Raw genomic sequence first — 17,951 nt, 5'->3', positions numbered from 1 at the left:
TTCTGAATCTATCTTCTCTAAAAAATGGAAATTGAACTTACTGAAGGATGTATGCATATAGGTATGTGATTGGCATTGAATATATGTATGAATTTTTTCCCAGTAAAATATCAATCCTTAAACATACCATCTTCAAATTTCAGAAAATCATCAGAGATATAAAGATGAATTTCTTTCGGAGAGGTCAAGTCCGGTCCACAGTTTCTCCAGCATTTTTGGGACCGATCACGGTCATCCTTCCAGTTCTTTGGTCAGGCTCGACTAGCCAGGATGCATGTCTAATTAAAATGTCATAAGTAATTACTTCGATCAACTTTTACAATCAGGACGATACTACAAAATGGAAGTATTACTGTGCTGGAAAAGGGTGCTATTGTGGGATGGCGGATGCTCCTAAGCCTGCGAATTCATTTCAAATAAGAGGTACTTATCATCGGAAATGCTGGTGTAAAGTAACTTCGTGCTTGTACTAATTTCATCATATTACATTCCAGAATCCACTAACTTTGAGAAATCTCTGCAGAGAATGATAGTGAAAAGTTTACCCATATCAGCGCTGAAGCCGAATAGTAAAAGTTGGTGTACTGAAACACGAGTGACAAAAAAGGAGATCCACTGGAAAGGTCCTTACTAATAGAATAAATCTACCCTAATTTTACTTCAATTTAAAAGGCATAACGTTTGAAAATAATTTCATTACAGATCGTTTTACGAATGGTGTATTCTTGAAGGCTTATTACAAACGATCAATTGAAGCCAACTGCTTTCAGCCTTTCAACTCAAGATGCTTGTTTAGATTTTCAGCAGACTGATCATGTAAAAGGTGAAAAAATAATATGAGAACTTCTTCAACTTATTGTTTTGTTTTTACTGTTTCGGCAGTTCGTTGCACATTATTGATACATCATGATGAAAATTTCAAATAACATTTTATTCGTATAACTAATAAAAAACATGAAAAATCAAAAACTAGTCAAAGTTGAAAATCTATTGATTTAAAAATTGCAAAATATTAGTTAAAATTATGTTCAATAAGTACATCGCTTGTGTAAATTCTTAGTAAAATTGGTTCGTTAACTCATCGGAAATTCAACCCAAGGTCATGTGTTGCTTGAAATATAGTGAAACAAACATTAAATTATCTCGTTCGAAATTTTCAATTTTATCCTATTACTACTTGTTGTAGTTTTTTGATACCATTCAAGTATAAAAGTGCCATTCTGTCGTTTGGTATGTCTGGTTCCCACCCAATTAATATGTGTAACCTTGTGAAATTGAGGCGCATTTAAAACTAGTCTTTCCTATTTTTGATCTAAAGTTATTCGCGAAACATTATTTTTAAACTGCTACTTTAAATTTGTACATTTTTGTAGTGTTCAATTTACAAGTCGATCATGTGGTTTTTCATTGTTGCTGTATTTTTAATATTATTATTAATTTATAAGATATTATCACCTTCGCCAAGAGTGCTTGAATTCGCTGAAAAGGTTCCAGGTCCGAAAAGGTATTCGATTATTGGCACCCCGGCTGTTTTTACATCGGCGAAATGTGAGTAGTATTTGTCACTTCTTTGCAATGACTCGCACCTATTTGCATTCATTTCAAACATTAAAAAAAAATATTTTTTTAAATCATAGATCATTAATAATTGAACTAAAATAATTATTAATCCATGGAGAATATTAGAAACTTGTTAATTTTGATTTTTTCCCTTGTTTTTTCAGCCTATTTATATACAATTACAGGATTATATGAGAAATACGGTCCCGTTTATCGCATTTGGTATGGAAATAAAGTCATCTTCGTTCTCAATGACCCAGATGATATTGAGGTGCCTAATTTTGCTTTCTAGTTTAATACGTAGGTACTTACAAAAAAAATTTCTTATTTCGAATGACAATTCGTGGTAATTTTATTGTTTGAAATATTCTAGGTTTTACTATCATCGACCAAACATCTCGAAAAACCGTTTACCTACCGGCAGCTGGATTCATGGCTGGGTAAATCAAGTTTGCTGACGAGTGATGGTGAGATTGCCATTTCGTACCTATCTAGCAACTTCAAACGGTACAGAAAAAAAAGACTGATTTTATTGCGAAATGAATTTTTCAGCTGATATTTGGCGTGTTCATCGTAAATTACTAACACCTTCGTTTCATTTCAAAATTGTCGAGAAATCTGTTCCGATGATGTTCAAAAATGCTAAAATTCTTTGCGATAAATTAGAATCGGAAATAGATCAATCTGGATTCGATATTCAAAAATATCTCGAAAGGACCGCTCTAGACATAATCGGAGGTATGTTTTAAAAACCACTATACGTACTCGTAGTACTCGAGTTGACTACTCAAATTTTAAAATACCCATTTTGCTTTCTTTTGCAGAAATCGCTATGGGAATTAGAATAGATTCGCAGTCGTCTGTGAATAATGATTATCTGAACAGCATGAAAGTGTAAGTATCTATTTAGCTGCTTCCGTTCTATAATTAACTACATATAACCATTATGTAGGTATAAAAATTTTACATTAGAAAATTGTTCGTAGCTTATCCAAAACTCTGTTTGAACGTTTTGAATCTCCTTGGCTTGAGTCAGAAACTGCCTTTAAATTCTCCAAAACTGGACGCGATTTCTTCACTAATCTTAAAACGGTTAAAGACGAAGGCAGGAAGGTGATTATTTCTAAATTATCTTATTACCTATATCAATTGTTTTGGAAGATACATTTATGTATCTATCTATTAACATCTATTTTTTGTATTTATTTATCTAAGGTGATCCATGAAAGAAGAAAATTATTGCAAGAAAATCACAAAGTGTTCGATGAAGAAGAAAATGATGATGGTAAGTTCGACGATAGAATCAGTGATGCGGAGAAAACAATATTCGTTGTTTAAATCTGGTTGCGTTTGCTCGTGCATTGATATTTATTTTTTGAATTTCGACGATAACCTTCAAATTGACTGTGCTTATCTGTTGAGAAAAAAAATTGCATTAAAAATAATTTTGCGTTGACTAGATGCATTATTATTGTAAATATGATTCTTATAAAATTGATAATAACTTCGTCTTCGAAATAATCTGTTTTTACATTGCTATTTATTTTTAGGTAGGAAAAAATTACAACCATTCTTGGATTTTATGTTAACGCAAGCAACTTTCAGCGATGACGATATTGAAAATGAAGTACAAACTTTCATGTTTGCAGTACGTATAAATGATTAATACCTACCTAATAAATTGAAAATATTCATTAATAAGCGAGACTATAACAAATGAACAGAACCTTTTTAAGCTGAAATGGTCTATAAAATTGGTTATGTTCGTAGAAGACTAAGGCCACTTTAATCTTAACATAAGTACCTATAATATCGTCTCGTTGATGAATTAATTATATTTTTTTGAAACAGGGCCATGACACCACTAAATCGGGAATGTCGTTTTGCTTCTATTGTTTAGCAAATCACCGAGAGATTCAGGTACCTAAATTTCAAGTTCAATGTAGGTAGATATTACATCGTTAAAATGCATCGTTCAATAATTTTATAATGCAGAATAAGGCAGTAGAAGAAATAAGAGAAATGTTACTAAGCGTAGAAGGAGAACCCACGTACAATGATTTTCTCGGTTTGAAATATTTGGAAATGATTATCAAAGAATCAATGCGATTGTATCCACCTGCGCCAATTATATCGAGAAAGATAGACGAAGACATTAAATTACCGAGTAAGTTAACAAAACATCTGTATTGTAATATTCAAAAATATTTCCCAGTACCTATCCTTATCCCTATCAGGCTATCATCAATTATTAATCCTTCTTGAACGAAGGGCTGGCTAAATCGCTTATTTTGCAATAAATGATGACCAAATGTTCCCCTTTCAGGTGGCTATGTATTACCCGCTGGATCCAATGCTGATATCAGCATATTTAATACGCATCGTAACACTAAATATTTTAAAGAGCCGGAAAAATTTATTCCCGAGAGATTTGAGGAAAGAGATGAAGAAAGAAGTCCATACGCTTTTATTCCATTCAGCGCAGGACCACGTAATTGTATGGGTTAGTGTTTACGAGTTCTGTGTGTACCTCTACCTACATTAATTTGTTTTCGGTGCGATAAATACGTAACTCGTCATAATGTGAATCTGTATTGAAATTTTAGGTCAAAAGTTTGCCATGTTAGAGATGAGAATAATCGTAGCGATGCTGCTGTTGAAATATCAGTTTGTATTGGATGAAAATTCGAAACCTGTGGGAGTTAAAGTTGGCATGGTGTTGGAGCCTATGGATCGTATACCTATTAAAATTAAAAGACGAAACACGGTTCAATAATATTATAATCGAATGAATCGAATGTATCAATTTGAGAGCACAATCAGTCAAGATCTTCTGTCGACGATGCTAAGTGAATGAAGTGAAAAATCAGTAACTTAATCTCATTTTTTATAATCTGTGAAAATACAATTTTTGTTGCAACTATTACGCTTTCATCGTCAAGTATTGAAGTTTTGAATTAATTTTACTCAGGATATCTTACATTCAAATAGGTATTTAATATGATCGAGCTCATTCTGTTGGCATTTCCTACTCACAAGGGAATCTCTTGAGGTGTCATACTCCGATTTGAACAGGACCGCGATTTTTGGAAAGAGCATAGTCTAAAACCCCCAAAACCAAATTATTTTCAGCTTCCCAAGTTAATTTTTTGATTTTTGGCGAATTTTTGAAAATTCAAAATTGACTGTTTTTGGTGATTTATATCTACTTCTTTCAAAAAAGTACGTACATGATCAGTAAAAATGATCAAAATAAATCCCACACTGATATAAATTCCCCAAATCCGAATTTTGCCACTTCCAGCCATTCTGGAGCCTCCAGCGCGATTTTTCAATTTCTCCAGAATTTTCAATTTGCTCCAGAAGGCGTGAATATGAAGTTGGGCAGCTAAAAATCGAGTTGTATGTTATACTTGACCTGTTTAACGAATTAATTCACATTTGAGCCGATTCTGGAGGGGACACCTCAAGAGTGGTTTTTTGACCAGCTTTTTTTCAAAAAAAAAATACTTATCCAAAAATCAAAAATGTCTCGTTAGAGAGAAAATTTTCGAAATTTGCGCAAATGGCAGTATTTTGTCATTAACTAACCCCACGAGGACGAATTTCGCCCTTTCCAGCCATTCTGGAGCCTCCAGCGCGATTTTTCAATTTCTCCAGAATTTTCAATTTGCTCCAGAAGAAGTGGATAAGAACTTGGGCAGCTAAATATCGAGTTGTGTGTTATACTCGACCTGTTTAACGAATTTATCCACATTTGAGCCGATTCTGGAGGGGACACCTCAAGAGTGGTTTTTTGACCAGCTTTTTTTCAAAAAAAAAATATCCAAAAATCAAAAATTTCTTGTTTGTGAGAAAATATTTGGATTTTGCGCGAATCACAGTATTTTGTCATGAACTAACCTCACGAGGGCGAATTTCGCCATTTCCAGCCATTCTGGAGCCTCCAGCGCGATTTTTCAATTTCTCCAGAATTTTCAATTTGCTCCAGAAGACGTTAATATGAAGTTGGGCAGCTGAAAATCGAGTTGTATGTTATACTTGACCTGTTTAACGAATTAATTCACATTTGAGCCGATTCTGGAGAGGAAACCTCAAGAGTGGTTTTTTGACTAGCTTTTTTTTTCAAAATGAAAATACTTATCCAAAAATCAAAAATTTCTCGTTAGAGAGAAAATTATCGAAATTTGCGCAAATGGCAGTATTTTGTCATTAACTAACCCCACGAGGACGAATTTCGCCCTTTCCAGCCATTCTGGAGCCTCCAGCGCGATTTTTCAATTTCTCCAGAATTTTTAATTTGATCCAGAAGACGTTAATACGAAGTTGGGCAGCTAAAAATCGAGTTGTGTATTATACTCGACCTGTTTAACGAATTTATCCACATTTGAGCCGATTCTGGAGGGGACACCTCAAGAGTGGTTTTTTGACCAGCTTTTTTTCAAAAAAAAAATATCCAAAAATCAAAAATTTCTTGTTTGTGAGAAAATATTTGGATTTTGCACGAATCACAGTATTTTGTCATGAACTAACCTCACGAGGGCGAATTTCGCCATTTCCAGCCATTCTGGAGCCTCCAGCGCGATTTTTCAATTTCTCCAGAATTTTCAATTTGCTCCAGAAGACGTTAATATGAAGTTGGGCAGCTGAAAATCGAGTTGTATGTTATACTTGACCTGTTTAACGAATTAATTCACATTTGAGCCGATTCTGGAGAGGAAACCTCAAGAGTGGTTTTTTGACTAGCTTTTTTTTTCAAAATGAAAATACTTATCCAAAAATCAAAAATTTCTCGTTAGAGAGAAAATTATCGAAATTTGCGCAAATGGCAGTATTTTGTCATTAACTAACCCCACGAAGACGAATTTCGCCCTTTCCAGCCATTCTGGAGCCTCCAGCGCGATTTTTCAATTTCTCCAGAATTTTTAATTTGATCCAGAAGACGTTAATTGAACTTGGGCAGCTAAAAATCGAGTTGTGTGTTATACTCGACCTGTTTAACGAATTTATCCACATTTGAGCCGATTCTGGAGGGGGCACCTCAAGAGTGGTTTCAGGTTTTTTGATCAGCTTTATTTCAAAATCAAAATATCCAAAAATCAAAAATGTCTAATGTCTCGTTTGTCAAAATTTTTTTGAAATTTGCGCAAATCGCAGTGTTTTCTCATGAATTAACTCCACGAGGGCGAATTTCGCCACTTCCAGCCATTCTGGAGCCTCCAGCGCGATTTTTCAATTTCTCCAGAATTTTTAATTTGCTCCAGAAAGAGGTTAATATGAAGTTGGGCAGCTGAAAATCGAGTTGTGTGTTATACTCGACCTGTTTAACGAATTTATCCATGTTTGAGCCGATTCTGGAGGGGACACCTCAAGAGTGGGGTTTTGACCAGCTTTTTTTCAAAATTAAAATGTCCAAAAATCAAAAATTTCTCGTTTGTGAGAAAATTTTTGGATTTTGTCGCGAATCGCAGTATGTTGTCATGAACTAACTCCACGAGGGTGAATTTTGCCATTTCCAGCCATTCTGGAGCCTCCAGCGCAATTTTTCAATTTCTCCAGAATTTTTAATTTGCTCCCAGAACACGTTAATACGAAGTTGGGCAGCTAAAAATCGAGTTGTGTATTATACTCGACCTGTTTAACGAATTTATCCACATTTGAGCCAATTCTGGAGGCGACACTTCAAGAGTGGTTTTTTGACCAGATTTTTTTCAAAATAAAAATACCTACCAAAAATCAAAAATTATCCGTTTGCGAGAAAATTTTTGAATTTTGCACGAATTGCAGTATTTTGTCATGAACTAACCCCACGAGGGCGAATTTCGCCATTTCCAGCCATTCTGGAGCCTCCAGCGCGATTTTTCAATTTCTCCAGAATTTTTAATTTGATCCAGAAGACGTTAATATGAACTTGGGCAGCTAAAAATCGAGTTGTGTGTTATACTCGACTTGTTTAACGAATTTATCCACATTTGAGCCGATTCTGGAGGAGACACCTCAAGAGTGGTTTTTTGACCAGCTTTTTTCAAAATTACTTAAAAAATTCAAAAAATCAAAAGTTTCCCGTTTGCGTGGAAATTTTTAAAATTTACGCGAATCGCTATATTTTGTCCAAAACTAACCACTCAAATTCAAATTTTAAAATTTCCCGCCATTCTGGAGCCTCCAGCGCGATTTTTCAATTTCTCCAGAATTTTGAATTTGTTCTAGAAGGCGTGAATATGAAGTTGGGCAGCTAAAAATCGAGTTGTGTATTATACTCGACCTGTTTAACGAATTTATCCACATTTGAGCCAATTCTTGAGGGGACACCTCAAGAGTGGTTTTTTGACCTGATAGATCAAAATTAAGAAAAACTTGACTAGTTGAAAATTTATCTCTTCAGGTCCGTTCATTTTTACAGATGATATCGCTTTGAATCGAATTTGAAATAGTTTTTTTCGTTGGGTTCTGATGTTTTCAAAATTTATGGTTTGCCATAGTTTGGGATTGGGATTGGGATTGGGATTGATTGGCTCCTTCTTCATCTCGCGGCTTTTGAAGGCCCATTATTACAACAGTCGATTAAAGATCCACTGTAGTAGTAAATAGTAATAATGGCCCTAAAAAGTTCCATAAATTTTGATTCCCTACTTTGGTCAAACTTTTTTCTTGATACAAAATTACAAATTGTTGAATTGAAATTGAATAAATATTGAATGCGATTCAGGATCAGGATGCACCAATAAAGATGAAGTCGTTATCATAAAGCGCAGATTTTTATTTCATTTGAGCAATCTGAAGTTCCAAAATAATTAATACCTACATAAAAAAATTCAAAATCTGATTTTTCAAAAATTTTGATCGAAATAGGAAATTTAAGTATCTACAATGTACAACCTGCCTCGAATTGTCTCAAACTGGTAACACTGCTGATAAAACTTATCATTAAATTTTAATCAATTGTTCCGCGGATTTCATTCCGATCATTGGGTTTTGAATTGCACTCGAAAGCTGTATCAGGTGAATATCGCACTCGTATTTATTTCTATAATTACTCGTGAACGCATAAATTATACAATTTTTATATTACACCACTTGTGCTTTCGTTCATTGTGGCTTAATTCGATTCGTTGATGGGTTTTTCTAGGTGTATCGTGGCAGAAGCTCCAATTTTTCAGCAGAAATGAACCAGCATTAAACCAGCATCCATTCAATTTCTAATCAAGTATCTGAAACCGGCGTTCGATAAAATCCATTACAATGAAAGTATTCTTCATCATCTTATGCGTGTTTGCTGGCTGCTGCAGTAATGTCTACTTTTTGGAATTATTGGTCAAGTGAGCACCTACTCTGTTGTTTTCAAATCCTCTTGAGCGAATGAAAACTAATTAACAAAATCTTACGATAATGATTTCAGGGAAGATCCAGGCAGTGGCAATCTAATTACATTTTCCCAATTTATATTCATCGCTTTGATCGGATTCATTCGCACCTCGAAATTTGGCACAGCAGAAAGACACATACAAATAAAGTAAAAATATTATATTTTCAATCGATACCTATATTATTTATTATAGAATATATCCGACGGTGACTTTTGACCATCAGTAAGATTTCATTCGTGATTTGTATTTGAATTCGTGTCTATATTGCTCGGATTCGAGTGTTTTCTGATTACATAACACAGAACATCACTCAAGGTTACTTTTCAACTACCTACTTTTAGGGTAATTCATAATTATGTTGCTAGTTATCGTTTACGTAACTTGCGTTATCGCATTTCAAAGAAAAATTCTAATTTTTTTAACACCGTTGTCACCAATGAAATATTTCCATCGAATGCCTCTGTTATTAATTTACGATTTTTTTTTTTCACAGGGATTACATGATAATGACGGCTATGTTTTTCATTACCAATGTCTTCAATAACTACGCGTTTGATTTGAATATTCCGATGCCTTTGCATATGATTTTTAGAGCGGTAATTAATCAAAAAATTTGATCCTTTTGTACGTAGGAGGATGGTTTAATTTACCATTTTTTTTTTTTATTGTAGGGTTCATTAATCGCCAACATGATAATGGGTATAATTATCCTAAAGAAACGTTATCGCCTAGATAAATACGTTTCCGTTGGAATGATTACGTTTGGAATTGCTATCTGTACCATTATCTCTGGACAAAAAGTTGTAAGTGTTGTTCCAGAATATTTTCATTTATGAAAATTGGCAATTTTAATTAAAACTTTTCTTTTTTGTAGTCGAAGAGCGTTGGTCAAAGTACTGTTACTAAGGAAACGTCCGAACTGGAGGACTTCTTCTGGTGGTCAGTCGGTAATGACATTTTTTCAACCATCAACGGAATCAGTATTACTTTTCGAATCTAAATCGACTAAATTTTATTATTTTTGTTCGAAGGGATCGCCTGTCTCACTCTAGCCTTATTCGTTTCTGCTAGAATGGGTATCTATCAAGAAGTCTTGTACAAGAAACATGGAAAGTATCCCAACGAAGCTCTATATTACACGGTAAATAACTTGGGAATTCTTTGATCTCCATACTGCGCAGTTTTCCCTCATTATGTATTTTATTCTTCAGCATTTACTACCACTTCCTGGATTTTTGGTATTATCTTCGAATTTGTGGGAGCATCTGTCGATAGCTGTGAATAGTCGCCCTATATTCGTACCTGTGATCAATTTACCAGTTCCATGCATAATCGCGTACTTAATAGGCAATGTTGTTACGCAGTAAGTTTTACTTTTTATTCCATTCATTAGCTGCGTTGATTATGCATGATATCGATCTTATTATTACACGTTTGGTGTTTGTGTTTCCAGATTCGTTTGTATTAGTTCAGTCTATCATTTAACTACCGAGTGCTCGTCATTAACAGTAACCCTAGTGATAACATTAAGAAAGTTTATCAGTCTTTTATTTAGTATTTTATGGTTTAGAAATCCGTTCACCATTTATCATTGGATAGGTACAATAGCAGTATTCGTGGGGACCGTTATATTTACCGAATTGCCACAAAAAATGCAATCTTCGATGATCTCAAAGAAAATCGAAAGTAAGAAGAAGAAAACGTAACAAAATACTTGAAACGTTTTACTCTATAGTAAATCAAACGTACTGTTTTTCTAAAAGAATATTAAGTTTTTTTTCAGAATTATTAGTACCTCTATTGGATATGAACAAATTTTCTCGAACATGATTGTTGTGTAGATTTTTCTCGTGTGTGATTTCTTGTTGTAAATGTGATTATTGTTTTACTAACACTGGATTCTCCTCATCTCCTTCTCCTCTAAAATCGCTCGACTTTTGGCTCGAATAATATTAATTTAATTGTATAGTATTTAATTTCGTTATGTAGATAAAGATTAACCGTACGAGTTTATTTGAACAAATGGAGCGTTACATAATTTTCTGTCAGATACAAGCTGTCTGCGAGGTATTAGGTTAATGAATTATCGTTTGTTTTTAGCAAATAAACGATTACATGTGTTACCCATCTCTTTTGAATTTTAATACACCGAAATTTTTTATGTTTGCTTGATTTTAATGGTGTTTTTTTCTTATTTATTTATTTGTTCTTTGGAAAAAAAAATTGTTCAATAAAATTGTTATTTTTTGATTCGATTGTATGCTTAGTTTTTGCTGGAAGGGTTGGGAAAATAAAAAATTCGATATGTTCACGACGAAAGTATTGAAAAGAGTCGATAATAGTCGGGGAGCCCGCTTAAGGATTTATTGCATCCCCTCGTCGATCCTCCGAGACAACTTTTTTCTTAAAGGGAGAGTCCTAAGGAACATTTCAGGCCCTTGTACTCAAAAAAAAAGTGGCCCTACTTACAAAATGGCGGCCATTTTGATTGACAGGTCAGCCGAATTTGCAGATTTTTCGTTTCAACGTAGAACTTGCACAAAATTTTTCAAACTGTACAAAGGTAGATCGAAAGATCGAGCAAAAATTCATCACCTGTCAAAATTTCAAGTGCTAAAGTGATTTTCTCGATTTTTGGCGAATTTTTGAAAATCAAATTTAGGCCAAAAATGAGGGAAAAAATCAAAATTTTACCAAATTGACCAAGAAAACTGAAATTTGGGATACATCCTATTTTCGACATGCCAAATCGATTGGAAACTGTTTCAAACCGTTTTGAGCAGTTCTGGAGCCTCCAGCAGATTTTTGAAACTCGAAATTCCCACAAAATTTTATCAAATGGAGTTAGATAGCCGAAATGTATTCTGCAAACTAATTTCAATGCGCTACGAAGTACTGTAGGTGAATTTCGAGTCGTTTTGGAGCCTCCGGCGATTTTTTGAAAATTACTGGAGCCTCCATCAGATTTTTGAAACTTTGAATTTTCACAAAATTTCATCAAATGGAGATGGAAAGCTAAAATTTACTCTACACTCCAATTTTAACACCCTCTGAAGACGATTTCAGGTGGGTTCAAATCATTTTGGAGCCTCCAGCGATTTATTGAAAATTACTGGAGCCTCCAGTAGATTTTTGAAACTTGAAATTCCCGCAACATTTTACCAAATGGAGTTGGCAAGCTGTTTACTTTGAAAACTAATTTCAAAACGATATGAAGTCGACTACATGGTGGTTTCAAATACTTTTAAATGATTTTGAAGCTTCTAGCTACTTTTTGGAAATTTCAATTTTCCAAAAAATACCATACGACCTCTCAGAAAGTCGGTGGAGGCTCCAAAACGACCTGAAATCCAACAAAAATTTCTATTTTCTCCCATTTTTCTCAAAATTGTATAGGTAAAATTCTCGGTTTTTTGACAAAAATAGATCAGGCAAAAATCTATCACCTGTCAAAATTTCAAGTGCCTAAGTGGGTTTTTCGTTTTTTTGGTGAATTTTTGAAAGTCAAATTTAGGCCAATAAAAATGAGGGAAAAAATCAAAATTTTTCCAAATTGACCAAGAAACCTGAAATTTGGGATATACCCTATTTTCGACGTGCCAAATCGATTGGAAACGGTTTCAAACCGTTTTGAGCAGTTCTGGAGCCTCCAGCAGATTTTTGAAACTTGAAATTCCCACAAAATGTCATCAAAATAGAGTTGGAAAGCTGGAATTTATTCTGCAAACAAATTTCAATGCGCTACGAAGTACTGCATGTAAATTTCAAGTCGTTTTGGAGCCTCCAGCGATTTTTGAAAATTACTGGAGCCTCTAGTAGATTTTTGAAACTTGAAATTCCCGCAACATATTACCAAATGGAGTTGGCAAACTGAAATTTACTTCGCAAACTAATTTCAATGCGATATGAAGTCGACTAAATGGTGGTTTCAAATGGTTTTGAAGCTCCGAGCTACTTTTTGGAAATTCCAATTTTCCAAAAAACGCCATACGACCTTTCAAAAAGGCGCTGGAGACTCCAAAACAACTTGAAATCCACCAGCAGTCGACTTCGTAGCGTATTGAAATTAGTTTACAGAATGAATTTCGACTTTCCATCTCCCTTTGATGAAATTTTGGGGGAAATTTTAAGTTTCAAAAATGTGCTGGAGGCTCCAGTAATTTTCAAAAAATCGCTGGAGGCTCCACAACGACTTGAAATCCCCCTGCAGTTGACTTCGTAGCTTATTGAAATTAGTTTGCAGTATACAGTGATGGGCCGCTCAAGGTTTTTTGCGCTCGCGCTCCGCTCACGCTCACACCACATTCATAACGCTCCCGCTCGCGCTCCGCTCAGGGTGTTCATTTTAGCGCTCCCGCTCATTGTTGCGCTCACGTTGTTTGAGCGCGCGCTCAAATGCGCTCACGCTCACATACGTAATATGCTCATTTTTCGATTTTTTTCAAATTTGAATCTAAACTAATACGAACTAAAATGTAAAAAGATGAAACAGAAACGAAAAACGCGGGATCCAAGTAAAAAAATGCCAACTTTTTTTAGATTTTGCCCCTTTTGGAAAAGAATTTCTGAGCGGCCTGAGCGCAGAAAAAGAGTGCGCTCAGCATGAATTGTACGCTCACGCTCACCGCTCCGCTCAAGATGTAAATCATGCGCTCGCGCTCGCGCTCCCGCTCACTGAAAACCCCTGAGCGCACTAAGAGCGCGCGCTCATGAGCGCTGAGCGGCCCATCACTGGCAGTATAGACACTGGAACTACAAGATGAACAACTGGTGGGCACAGACGTTAGGGGATCCGGTAAAAAGTTATTTCATTCCCCTTACCGCAGCCAACACCCGCGTCGTCCATTAGGGAAACGACGATCAGCGTCTCTAGCGAGTAAACCACTGAAACTATTACTTCCCCTTGCCGCGCCAACACCCGCGTCGTCTAGTAGCCGCCAGTTGGAAAACGACGATCAGCGCTTCTACAGGTACCGTTTGGAAAAACTTTTCACGAAATTTTACGTGATTCCCCTTACCGCTGTGACCTGCAGTTGTTCATCTTGTAGTTCCAGTGTCTATAGTTTGCAGAATGAATTTTGACTTTCCATCTCTGTTTGATGACATTCTTAAGAATTTTAAAGTTTCAAAAATCTACTGGAGGCTCCAGTAATTTTCAAAAATTCACCGGATGCTCCAAAACGAATCCCCCAGCAGTTGATTTCGTAGCGTATTGAAATTATTTTGCAGGGTAAATTTCAGCTATTCAACTCCATTTGATGAAATTTTGTGGGAATTTCGAGTTTCAAAAATCTGCTGGAGGCTCCAGAACTGCTCAAAACGGTTTGAAACAGTTTCCAATCGATTTGGCATGTCGAAAATAGAGTGTATCCCAAATTTCAGCTTTCTTGGTCAATTTGGTAAGATTTTGATTTTTTCCCCTCATTTTTGGCCTAAATTTGATTTTCAAAAATTCGCCAAAAATCGAAAAACTCATCTTTAGCACTTAAAATTTTGACAGGTGATCAATTTTCCTCGATCTTCCGATCTACCTTTGTGCAGTTTGAAAAATTTTGTGCAAGTTCTATGTTGGAAAGCAGAATCTGCAATTTCAGTTGACCTGTCAATCAAAATGGCCGCCATTTTGTAAGTAGGGCCCCTTTTTTTTTTGAGTACGAGGGCTAGAAATGTTCCTTAGGACTCTCCCTTTAAAAAAAAGTTGTCTCGGAGGATCGACGGGGGGGGGGGTGCAATAGATCCTTAAGCGGGCTCCCCGACTATAAGTTGTTAAAATGAGATAACGAGTATTGATTCTCAAATTTGAATTCATATTTTGACAAGTTTCATGACGAATGTACGTTGCAGAACCAAATTTGAGTGTTCAGACAGAATTCGAAGTGCATTTTCACGATTTCAAATCTTCTTAGAAGTTCGATCGATTCTAGTTTTGTAAAAAATGAACCTGCTTTCAAATAATTTCAATTTTTCGCTGAAAACAAAAACGAACAGCTCTAAATCATCTCATTTTATCGTCGAATAATACCTGAAAACAGATTCTTCGTTTCCTTTGAATTCAAACGAAACACGCAGACGTTACGTCAATTAAACACGAAAACCACATTTGGAGCAAAAAAAATGTATTTTAAAAGTAAAATCAACATAAACTGCTACTTAATCTCTGGCGGGAACGGGCTTCTTACGACTGTACAAGTATTCTTCTCGATTATGATACGGTTCATACGGATCGTCAACGTAATAATGAGGTTTCATATACCATCCTCCAGCTAGCTTATCCAGCAAACGACTCTGTTGAGCGTTACAAAACACATGACGCCTGAATTTCTTGTAATCAGACGGTTTCTCTCCGATCGTTCTTATCCAACCTCCCCTGTAAACAACATCAAATCAATGAAATCTTCAAATCAATCGTTCGATGAAAAATTTCACAAATACTGACCATCGCAATCTCATGAATCTTTTAGTAGCTGCTTCGCAAGAAGAACGTTTTCCGGTACGTCGGTCGAAGTTGAAAACTCGGTGTTCCTCGATGGGATTATCTTTGATGTTCATTTTGGTTCGAACGGGCATAACATTCACATCGTTAGTTCTAAACCAGAAACAGAGTTCCAAAGTGAGATGAACGTATGACTATTATGTAGTATCGAACAAGTGAGGTGAATTTATTACCGTAATAAAGCGTTGGTCTGAGGTTTAGTGTTGCTTGACAATATGCTGTAATTTTTCAAAAGCGACGATGCAATATCTGGGATCTTTTTCGATGAGCAAACCGAATATGTGAGGATCTTGGGTACTGTAAATTGAAAAATTGATCATGTAGAGAAATTTTCATTGGTTGGAAGCATTCGGTTAGTGTGAATTACCTGAGGTGGCATTGGTCCAACAGGATCTCAGCATTCTGAAGGAGTTGAATTGGAAGTAAGATACGAATAAAAGCTGTAATCTGTAATAGACGATGGATATTATCTAGCAAAAGTATTATTTTTCATTTTATATTCCGAAATCTCAATCTCAAAATCTGCTGCCGAAAAATTGATAAGAACAGTTATGATAAAATTTAAATATAGAGCGCGCTGAAGTTATCAGCTTTCAGGGGTTCTAAAACTGAAAAATTTTCAACAGACTGGAAAATAATTGCGCAACAGGCAGTTGATCACTTGATCTCACTCAGCTGATGATCTATGATCTTATCGTAACTTTGTAAGCTCCAGCTCATGATCCAACAGTCAAATTTGCTGGCTTGCTGTAGCTGAGGACCTGAGCAGTAAGCATTGATCATCACTTCAGGTTTAATTCAAATTCTCAATTACGATGATAGTTTCTGACCCAGTAACCTAATCAATACTTTCTCGTATGTAACAAACAAACAAAAAAAAAACAACAACACATAATCGACAGTCAAAAATACTACATACAAAATATGTATTAACGAAAATTCTCGAAGAAAAAACACTCTAAATACGTATAAAAAAAGAAACAAACAAATATCAAATACGAAGTCTTGAATTTAATTCTAAAATCTAAATAGCAAATCAATTTAAATTGACTCTGGCACGGAACCAAGCACCTCTTCCAGAACCTCCGCAGCTTTCCAACGACGAAGTCGACGAACTCATCAGCTTCTGTATCACTTTACCTCTGCCCAATCCCACCTTCCTTTCGAATGGTTTAATAGGAGACGCAGGAATTGACGGACTACTGACGCTGCTACTGTTTTCACTGGACGGAGTACACATCGTAGACTGATTCGAAGGACTAGAACTACTCCGACTACAATTTCCGCTATCATCACGACGCAAAAGTTCACCCATCGAGTCATTCGTGTCATCTTCGTCGATATACTTGAAGGCGTAACTTTCTCGCGTTGGTTTGCCAATGATGACGTTATTTTGACGAAGTTTACCAAATGGTTGAGAAACAGTGCTGTAAGATTTAGTGCTCCGGCGAGTAGTACCAGAAAACAGACTACTCCTACCGACAGTTATCACAGTTTCTTTATCGTCGTCGCTTTCGTCGCCGCCGCTTTCTTCGCCGTAATTGACATGACAAGGAGCTTCGTAAACTGGCAATTTACTCGAATCGAAGTATAAATCGGCATACAACGTCTTGTATTGGCAGCTTAGTAGATGTTCTTTCAGGTTATCGGGGTGTATTAACTCGCTAGCGTAGTATGGGCATTGTACTCGTGGGTCGTTTGGATGAGCTTCTTTACATTTCACGAAATGATTGTGGAACTTGGAGTATTTCATTATATGATTAGGGTCGAATGGACATGTAACCCAGTCTGTACTTATTAGAACTTTATCCATTTTGATAACTGCGAAGAATAGTAAATTAAACGAGAGATCAGTAACATGATGGAGCGTTCAAGTTATAGTTACCTAGATGTAGTATACTCACAATGTAGCTGAGATTGAAAACAGTCAAACGAAGCTTTTGACTCTAGGAGTTGAGTTGAAAAATTCACTTTCAACAAGGAACCGATGGATTTATCGTACTTCGTACACTTTACCTTGTAAGGTATATAGGGTTACTTTATAAGTCCATTTTTAAAACTTAGAGTTAACACTAAACTAATTTAAACAGTCGGAGTAAACGCGAGACATTGTCTAACAACGAGTCGACTGAGTCGAGAGAGTCGAGAACACATGAGAGTGGCCGGAAGTTCTGAGAAATTCAACAATTCAACATAAACAATAAACTGCGACACATATTTACCACCCACTGAGAGATTGATTAGGTTTGTTCGTTTTTATTACTCAGTCTAACCGGGTCTACACTTTCCTTACTCTCCTTACTCCGCTCTCCACTTTTTACCCCTGATTTAACCAAAGACCTATAACAGGTCTCTGGATTTAACCTTACCCGGGTAAGAAACCTGGTTAAAAACGAACAAACCTATTGCTGCAGCTGCCACTGCGTCTGCTGCCGAACGACGTGACGAAAATCGAAAACGATAAATCGATAGAATGCTCTCGATTGTCGAAGAATTTCGAGAATTTCTCGTAATCACGTGATTTTTTCAGC

At 35.8% G+C, this 17,951-nt stretch overlaps 4 protein-coding genes across 4 annotated transcripts; 2 read left to right on the top strand and 2 right to left on the bottom strand.

The window, feature by feature from the left end:
- The first annotated feature begins 1,037 nt into the window (after positions 1-1,037).
- LOC135849040 (cytochrome P450 4C1-like) lies at positions 1,038-4,483 on the top strand. Its single transcript, XM_065369179.1, has 12 exons — positions 1,038-1,548; positions 1,725-1,831; positions 1,934-2,027; positions 2,113-2,298; positions 2,385-2,454; positions 2,547-2,673; positions 2,776-2,845; positions 3,111-3,208; positions 3,412-3,480; positions 3,556-3,727; positions 3,887-4,063; positions 4,167-4,483. The coding sequence occupies exons 1-12, from the start codon at positions 1,395-1,397 to the stop codon at positions 4,334-4,336; spliced, it is 1,494 nt and encodes a 497-aa protein (XP_065225251.1). The 5' UTR covers positions 1,038-1,394; the 3' UTR covers positions 4,337-4,483.
- A 3,925-nt stretch (positions 4,484-8,408) lies between these two features.
- Positions 8,409-11,177, top strand: Efr (ER GDP-fucose transporter). Its single transcript, XM_065369180.1, has 9 exons — positions 8,409-8,562; positions 8,690-8,879; positions 8,960-9,073; positions 9,421-9,523; positions 9,599-9,730; positions 9,802-9,874; positions 9,959-10,068; positions 10,139-10,290; positions 10,381-11,177. The coding sequence occupies exons 2-9, from the start codon at positions 8,803-8,805 to the stop codon at positions 10,631-10,633; spliced, it is 1,014 nt and encodes a 337-aa protein (XP_065225252.1). The 5' UTR covers positions 8,409-8,562; positions 8,690-8,802; the 3' UTR covers positions 10,634-11,177.
- Positions 11,178-15,026: 3,849 nt separating this feature from the next.
- On the bottom strand, positions 15,027-15,976 carry mRpL35 (mitochondrial ribosomal protein L35). Its single transcript, XM_065368082.1, has 4 exons — positions 15,788-15,976; positions 15,594-15,717; positions 15,364-15,513; positions 15,027-15,294 (listed from the first exon to the last, which is right to left on the bottom strand). The coding sequence occupies exons 1-4, from the start codon at positions 15,819-15,821 to the stop codon at positions 15,078-15,080; spliced, it is 525 nt and encodes a 174-aa protein (XP_065224154.1). The 5' UTR covers positions 15,822-15,976; the 3' UTR covers positions 15,027-15,077.
- A 341-nt stretch (positions 15,977-16,317) lies between these two features.
- On the bottom strand, positions 16,318-17,836 carry LOC135848242 (uncharacterized). The gene is made up of 2 exons (XM_065368080.1): positions 17,325-17,836; positions 16,318-17,241 (listed from the first exon to the last, which is right to left on the bottom strand). Exon 2 carries the CDS (start codon positions 17,231-17,233, stop codon positions 16,457-16,459), a length of 777 nt encoding a protein of 258 aa, XP_065224152.1. The 5' UTR covers positions 17,234-17,241; positions 17,325-17,836; the 3' UTR covers positions 16,318-16,456.
- Between the last annotated feature and the right edge of the window lie 115 nt (positions 17,837-17,951).

Source organism: Planococcus citri, chromosome 5, assembly GCF_950023065.1.
Source record: "Planococcus citri chromosome 5, ihPlaCitr1.1, whole genome shotgun sequence".
Lineage (NCBI taxonomy): Eukaryota > Metazoa > Arthropoda > Insecta > Hemiptera > Pseudococcidae > Planococcus > Planococcus citri.
Note: the sequence above shows the minus strand (reverse complement) of the source record. Positions and strands in the feature narration are given on the sequence as shown.

Coding starts and splice junctions, on each gene's coding strand:
- LOC135849040 (XM_065369179.1), top strand. CDS start 1,395: ATGTGGTTTTTCATTGTTGCTGTATTTTTAATATTATTATTAATTTAT. Junction 2,455..2,546: donor TATCTGAACAGCATGAAAGT/GTAAGTATCTAT, acceptor AATTGTTCGTAG/CTTATCCAAAACTCTGTTTG. Junction 4,064..4,166: donor AGGACCACGTAATTGTATGG/GTTAGTGTTTAC, acceptor TTGAAATTTTAG/GTCAAAAGTTTGCCATGTTA.
- Efr (XM_065369180.1), top strand. CDS start 8,803: ATGAAAGTATTCTTCATCATCTTATGCGTGTTTGCTGGCTGCTGCAGT. Junction 9,074..9,420: donor GAAAGACACATACAAATAAA/GTAAAAATATTA, acceptor TTTTTTTCACAG/GGATTACATGATAATGACGG. Junction 10,069..10,138: donor ACGAAGCTCTATATTACACG/GTAAATAACTTG, acceptor TTTATTCTTCAG/CATTTACTACCACTTCCTGG.
- mRpL35 (XM_065368082.1), bottom strand. CDS start 15,821: ATGCTGAGATCCTGTTGGACCAATGCCACCTCAG. Junction 15,718..15,787: donor TTGGACCAATGCCACCTCAG/GTAATTCACACT, acceptor TTCAATTTACAG/TACCCAAGATCCTCACATAT. Junction 15,295..15,363: donor AGATTCATGAGATTGCGATG/GTCAGTATTTGT, acceptor TGTTGTTTACAG/GGGAGGTTGGATAAGAACGA.
- LOC135848242 (XM_065368080.1), bottom strand. CDS start 17,233: ATGGATAAAGTTCTAATAAGTACAGACTGGGTTACATGTCCATTCGAC.